We start from the raw sequence: 7,500 nt of genomic DNA, 5'->3' as shown, positions 1-7,500 counted from the left end.
TATTTATTTTCCCTTTTGTACTTTAACTATTTGCACATCGTTATAACACTGTATATAGACATAATATGACATTTGAAATGTCTTCATTATTTTGGCACTTTTGTGAGTGTAATGTTTACTGTTAATTTTTATTGTTTATTTCACTTTTGTTTATTTTCTACTTCACTTGCTTTGGCAAAGCCCCTTAAATTTAATTGCAATTGCAATTGCAATTGAAATTGAATTGAGAGAGAGAGAGAGAGAGAGAGAGAGAGAGAGAGAGAGCGAGAGAGAGAGAGAGAGAGAGAGAGAGAGAGAGAGGGGGGGGGGGTGGTATATTTCAGAAAGTATTCTCTGTGAAATCTCCATGAATGGTGATACACCTGTCACAGACTGGACTGACAGAAAGACACCAGACTCTCTCCATCCCCCAATCCCTCCATTCCTCCCTCCCTCCATCTATCCATACCTGCTGATCTTCTCTCCAGTCTTTTATCAGTCCTTTGAACAAAGGAAGTGTAGATAATATTCTGTCTAATCTGATATTTACCACAAAGACATCTGTTACACATGGACTCACACACAGAGGGTTTCATACCACATGGACTCACACACAGAGGGTTTCATACAACATGGACTCACACACAGAGGGTTTCATACAACATGGAGTCACACAGAGGGTTTCATACAACATGGACTCACACAGAGGGTTTCATACAACATGGACTCACACAGAGGGTTTCATACAACATGGAGTCACACAGAGGGTTTCATACAACATGGACTCACACAGAGGGTTTCATACAACATGGAGTCACACACAGAGGGTTTCATACAACATGGACTCACACAGAGGGTTTCATACAACATGGACTCACACAGAGGGTTTCATACAACATGGAGTCACACAGAGGGTTTCATACAACATGGACTCACACAGGGGGTTTCATACAACATGGAGTCACACAGAGGGTTTCATACAACATGGAGTCACACAGAGGGTTTCATACAACATGGAGTCACACAGAGGGTTTCATACAACATGGACTCACACAGAGGGTTTCATACAACATGGACTCACACAGAGGGTTTCATACAACATGGACTCACACAGAGGGTTTCATACAACATGGAGTCACACACAGAGGGTTTCATACAACATGGAGTCACACAGAGGGTTTCATACAACATGGACTCACACAGAGGGTTTCATACAACATGGACTCACACAGAGGGTTTCATACAACATGGACTCACACAGAGGGTTTCATACAACATGGAGTCACACAGAGGGTTTCATACAACATGGACTCACACAGAGGGTTTCATACAACATGGAGTCACACAGAGGGTTTCATACAACATGGACTCACACAGAGGGTTTCATACAACATGGACTCACACAGAGGGTTTCATACAACATGGACTCACACAGAGGGTTTCATACAACATGGAGTCACACAGAGGGTTTCATACACATGGACTCACACAGAGGGTTTCATACAACATGGAGTCACACAGAGGGTTTCATACAACATGGAGTCACACAGAGGGTTTCATACAACATGGACTCACACAGAGGGTTTCATACAACATGGACTCACACAGAGGGTTTCATACAACATGGAGTCACACAGAGGGTTTCATACAACATGGACTCACACAGAGGGTTTCATACAACATGGACTCACACAGAGGGTTTCATACAACATGGACTCACACAGAGGGTTTCATACAACATGGAGTCACACAGAGGGTTTCATACAACATGGACTCACACAGAGGGTTTCATACAACATGGACTCACACAGAGGGTTTCATACAACATGGACTCACACAGAGGGTTTCATACAACATGGACTCACACAGAGGGTTTCATACAACATGGACTCACACAGAGGGTTTCATACAACATGGACTCACACAGAGGGTTTCATACAACATGGACTCACACAGAGGGTTTCATACAACATGGAGTCACACAGAGGGTTTCATACAACATGGACTCACACAGAGGGTTTCATACAACATGGACTCACACAGAGGGTTTCATACAACATGGACTCACACAGAGGGTTTCATACAACATGGACTCACACAGAGGGTTTCATACCTGATCTTCCCCTCCTTTGGCAACTCATGGCTTGGGCCATCACACTGCAGCCTGGAGTCTCCCTCCAGCACGTACACACACACACACTCCTGTAAGATAACACACACATCAGGAGTAGAGCTAGCGTGGGGGGGGGGGGGGGGGGGGGGGGTCATGGGCGCGATCCCCCCAATGGTCATGCCGATTCAATTGTATACAGTGCGTTCAGAAAGGATTCAGACCCCTTCACTTCTTCCACATTTGGTTACAGCCTTATTCTAAAATGGATTAAATTAAATGTCTTCCTCATCAATCTACACACAATACCCCATAATGACAAAGTGAAAACAGGTTTTTAGAAATTTTAGCAAATGTATTAAAAATAAAAACAGAAATACCTTATTTACATAAGTATTCAGACCCTTTGCTATGATGTTCGAAATTGGGCTGAGCTGGATCCTGTTTCCATTGATCATCCTTGAGATGTTTCTACAACTTGATTGGAGTCCACCTGTGGTAAATTCAATTGATTGGACATGATTTGGAAAGGCACACACCAGTCTATATAAAGTCCCACAGTTGACAGTGCATGTCAGAGCAAAAACCAAGACATGAAGTCGAAGGAATTTTCCGTAGAGCTCCGAGACAGGATTGTGTCGAGGCACAGATCTGGGGGAAGGGTACAAAAACATGTCTGCAGCATTGAATGTCCCCAAGAACACAGTGTCCTCCATAATTCTTAAATGGAAGAAGTTTGGAACCACCAAAACTCTTCCTAGAGCTGGCCGCCCGGCCAAATCGAGGAATCGTGGGAGAAGGGCCTTGGTCAGTGAGGTGACCAAGAACCGATGGTCACTCTGACAGAGCTCCAGAGTTCCTCTGTGGAGATGGGAGAACCTTCCAGAAGGACAACCATCTCTGCAGCACTCCACCAATCAGGCCTTTATGGTAGAAGGGCCAGACGGAAGCCACTCCTCAGCAAAAGGCACACGACAGCCTGCTTAGAGTTTGCCAAAAGGCACCTAAAGGACTCAGAGCATGAGACCTTAGTCCGATGAAACCAAGATTGAACTCTTTGGCCTGAATGCCAAGCGTCACGTCTGGAGGAAACCTGACATCATCCCTACGGTGAAGCATGGTGGTGGTAGCATCATGCTGTGGGGATGTTTTTCAGCGGCAGGGACTGGGAGACTAGTCAGGATCGAGACTCGAGGCTGTAATTGCTGCCAAAGGTGCTTCAACAAAGTACTGAGTAAAGGGTCTGAATACTTATGTAAATGTGATATTTATATCTAAAAACCTAAAATTCTTTCAATTTTAGAATACGGCTGTAACGTAACAAAATGTGGAAAAAGTCAAGGGGTCTGAATACTTTCAGAATGCACTGTAGCTTACCAAAAAAACTAAGAAAAAACATGTAATACTATAAAACATGGCAAAATGTGTTTATAATATGATATATAATATGATTTAATTAAATACTGAAATTGGACTGTGCTGGTGTTGCTTATTCTATAAAGTAATGAGCAGTACAGCTGTGTCTGTTGCAATATCCCCTTGAGGGGCCCCCTGGATGAGGGCCCCCCTGGACTGGTACCGGGGCCTGCACTGCTGCTACTGGGAAGGACCAGGTTTTCCAATTGATTATTCATTTATTTGTTTATTTTGTCAGTTCATTAGTTTAGAACTACTTTTGGTATCTTACTAACAGCGTAATTAATTCAGTACCAAAACAAAAACAAATATTTTTTTCAAGAAAATGATTCTAAAATAAATGAAAGCAGATTGTTAAGCCAAACCTTTTTAATGTTCATCATTCATTTTTACAATTGTCTCACAGCCAATTGTGAGACAAGAGGGGGCCATTACTGAACTTGCAAATAGCTAACTGCAATGAAGCAGCCAATGAAAAACAACATTTTGAAACATTTTCCAAAATGCAATTAGTGGGAAAAAAGCGCAACTAATACGAGGGGTTTCATGTTACAGAGGTGTAAATCTAGGTGATAGTCTAATTCTGACGTGAGATTGTGAGAGCTTGATGGATATTCAGCTCAAACTCGGCTCTGTGTTGTGTGTGTGTGTGTGTGTGTGGACAAACAGCGTAAAATAGGCCTACATGACCAACAAACAAAATAACACACTTAGCAATTTCATTTCACAAAATTCGTCGGCTAACCAACTAACGGTTAACATCCATAGAGAAGATGACTAATGTGTATTATTGACAGGCCATATCAGCTGTTCATTGTGTTACATTTTTGGTCAGAAGGGCCCCTGGAGAAAGACCCGCCTCCTCTGAACCTAGCTCCGCCCCTGGCACTAACACCTATATATAAATGACAACATCCTGGTGCAGTTTTGAGGAATGGCTGCTTGACCCCTCCCAAAACTACACTACCCAGCAGCCCTGTGTGTACGTACCACGCTGGGCAGTAGCCCCTGTACAGTCTCTTTGAGAGCATCTCGGAGTGAGCGCACGTCAACAACTGCTGCCAGCCGCAGTAAAGCATCCTGGGAGGAAACAGAAACAGCAAGAGTGACACACAGAAACAGCTTTATGACACGACACCATACAGCTAATAAGACGGAACAAAGACAATACACACTTTATATCAGGCAACAAAGACAATACACACTTTATATCAGGCAACAAAGACAATACACACTTTATATCAGGCAACAAAGACAATACACACTTTATATCAGGCAACAAAGACAATACACACTTTATATCAGGCAACAAAGACAATACACACTGTATATGAAGGAACAAAAACAATACACACTTTATATGAAGGAACAGAGACAATACACACTTTATATGAAGGAACAAAGACAATACACACTTTATATGAAGGAACAGAGACAATACACACTTTATATGAAGGAACAGAGACAATACACACTTTATATGAAGGAACAGAGACAATACACACTTTATATGAAGGAACAAAGACAATACAGAATTTATATGTGTTAGGCCGATGAGCTAAGTTTTAAGTGGTACGGTAGGTACAAGTTTAGTGGATACACACACTGGTCCGATGTTTGTGTCACTGTCTCTATCATGCAGTGCTCTGCTCTGTCATAGGTGGGCTGGTACGAGAGACTATAACACCACAGAACCAGATTTATCACAGTTTCCCACACACACACACAGACACACACACGCACGCACGCACGCACGCGCACACACGCACGCACGCACGCACGCACACAACGGGTGTGTGATTGGCTGGAGAATAACCAGGAGGAATCAATCACCTCCCATAAATCTGCAAACCAATTTAACCAATGAGATTTGTGAATTTCTGTGTTTGTTTCCCACCCTGACCTCCATCAGGCTGAATCATGCTTTAGTGAGAGGGACTAGAGTTTTAGGGAGAGGGACTAGAGTTTTAGGGAGAGGGACTAGAGTTTTAGGGAGAGGGACTGTAGTTTTAGGGAGAGGGACTAGAGTTTTAGGGAGAGGGACTAGAGTTTTAGGTAGAGGGACTAGAGTTTTAGGGAGAGGGGCTGGGTTTTAGGGAGAGGGACTAGAGTTTTAGGGAGAGGGACTAGAGTTTTAGGGAGAGGGACTAGAGTTTTAGGGAGAGGGGCTGGGGTTTTAGGGAGAGGGACTAGAGTTTTAGAGAGAGGGACTAGAGTTTTAGGGAGAGGGACTAGAGTTTTAGGGAGAAGGACTAAAGTTTTAGGGAGAGGGACTAGAGTTTTAGGGAGAGGGGCTGGGGTTTTAGGGAGAGGGACTAGAGTTTTAGGGAGAGGGACTAGAGTTTTAGGGAGAGGGGCTGGGGTTTTAGGGAGAGGGACTAGAGTTTTAGGGAGAGGGGCTGGGTTTTAGGGAGAGAGACTAGAGTTTTAGGGAGAGGGACTAGAGTTTTAGGGAGAGGGACTAGAGTTTTAGGGAGAGGGACTAGAGTTTTAGGGAGAGGGACTAGAGTTTTAGGGAGAGGGACTAGAGTTTTAGGGAGAAGGACTAAAGTTTTAGGGAGAGGGACTAGAGTTTTAGGGAGAGGGGCTGGGGTTTTAGGGAGAGGGACTAGAGTTTTAGGGAGAGGGACTAGAGTTTTAGGAAGAGGGACTAGAGTTTTAGGGAGAGGGACTAGAGTTTTAGGGAGAGGGACTAGAGTTTTAGAGAGAGGGACTAGAGTTTTAGGGAGAGGGACTAGAGTTTTATGGAGAGGGACTAGAGTTTTAGGGAGAGGGACTAGAGTTTTAGGGAGAGGGACTAGAGTTTTAGGGAGAAGGACTAAAGTTTTAGGGAGAGGGACTAGAGTTTTAGGGAGAGGGGCTGGGGTTTTAGGGAGAGGGACTAGAGTTTTAGGGAGAGGGACTAGAGTTTTAGGGAGAGGGACTAGAGTTTTAGGGAGAGGGACTAGAGTTTTAGGGAGAGGGACTAGAGTTTTAGAGAGAGGGACTAGAGTTTTAGGGAGAGGGACTAGAGTTTTAGGGAGAGGGACTAGAGTTTTAGGGAGAAGGACTAAAGTTTTAGGGAGAGGGACTAGAGTTTTAGGGAGAGGGACTAGAGTTTTAGGGAGAAGGACTAAAGTTTTAGGGAGAGGGACTAGAGTTTTAGGGAGAGGGGCTGGGGTTTTAGGGAGAGGGACTAGAGTTTTAGGGAGAGGGACTAGAGTTTTAGGGAGAGGGACTAGAGTTTTAGGGAGAAGGGCTGGGGTTTTAGGGAGAGAGACTAGAGTTTTAGGGAGAGGGGCTGGGTTTTAGGGAGAGGGACTAGAGTTTTAGGGAGAGCGGCTGGGTTTTAGGGAGAGAGACTAGAGTTTTAAGAAGAGGGGCTGGGGTTGTAGGGCGAGTAGAGAATCATGTAGTTCCACAGTCCTGGGGAGTCATACTCTACAGCCTGATTAGACAGTAGAGATACATTTAGTTCTACAGGCCTGGGGTCATACTCTACAGCCTGATTAGACAGTAGAGATACATTTAGTTCTACAGTCCTGGGGTCATACTCTACAGCCTGATTAGACAGTAGAGATACATTTAGTTCTACAGTCCTGGGGTCATACTCTACAGCCTGATTAGACAGAAGAGATACTTATTATTTTTCTGTCAAAATAGAGAGAACGGGGAGGAAAAGAGAGGAAGAAAGACAAATACCGATAAAGAGAATGAGGGTGGGGTGGAGAAAGAGAGAGAATGAGGGTGGGGTGGAGAAAGAGAGAGAATGAGAGCGAGTGGGAAGAAGAAAGAGAGAGAATGAGAGAGAGTGGGGAGGAGAAAGAGAGAGAATGAGAGAGAGTGGGGAGAAGAAAGAGAGAGAATGAGAGAGAGCGGGGAGAAGAAAGAGAGAGAATGAGAGAGAGTGGGGAGAAGAGAGAGAGAGAATGAGAGAGAGTGGGGAGAAGAAAGAGAGAGAATGAGAGAGAGTGGGGAGAAGAAAGAGAGAGAATGAGAGAGAGTGGGGAGAAGAA

The 7,500-nt window shown here is 44.2% G+C and overlaps 1 protein-coding gene across 1 annotated transcript in view; it reads right to left on the bottom strand.

Moving 5' to 3' along the window:
• Positions 1-7,500, bottom strand: part of pde2a (phosphodiesterase 2A) — a 175,542-nt gene that overhangs the window by 56,877 nt on the left and 111,165 nt on the right. Inside the window, exons 3-4 of the mRNA XM_045724807.2 lie at positions 4,496-4,585; positions 2,093-2,181 (exon numbers count right to left, since the gene is read on the bottom strand). Of these exons, the coding sequence (XP_045580763.1) occupies positions 2,093-2,181; positions 4,496-4,585 (179 nt within the window). The remainder of the gene's footprint in view (positions 1-2,092; positions 2,182-4,495; positions 4,586-7,500) is intronic.

This window comes from Salmo salar, chromosome 09 (assembly GCF_965601325.2).
Source record: "Salmo salar chromosome 09, fSalSal1, whole genome shotgun sequence".
Lineage (NCBI taxonomy): Eukaryota > Metazoa > Chordata > Actinopteri > Salmoniformes > Salmonidae > Salmo > Salmo salar.
This window is presented reverse-complemented; position numbering and strand designations above follow the sequence as displayed.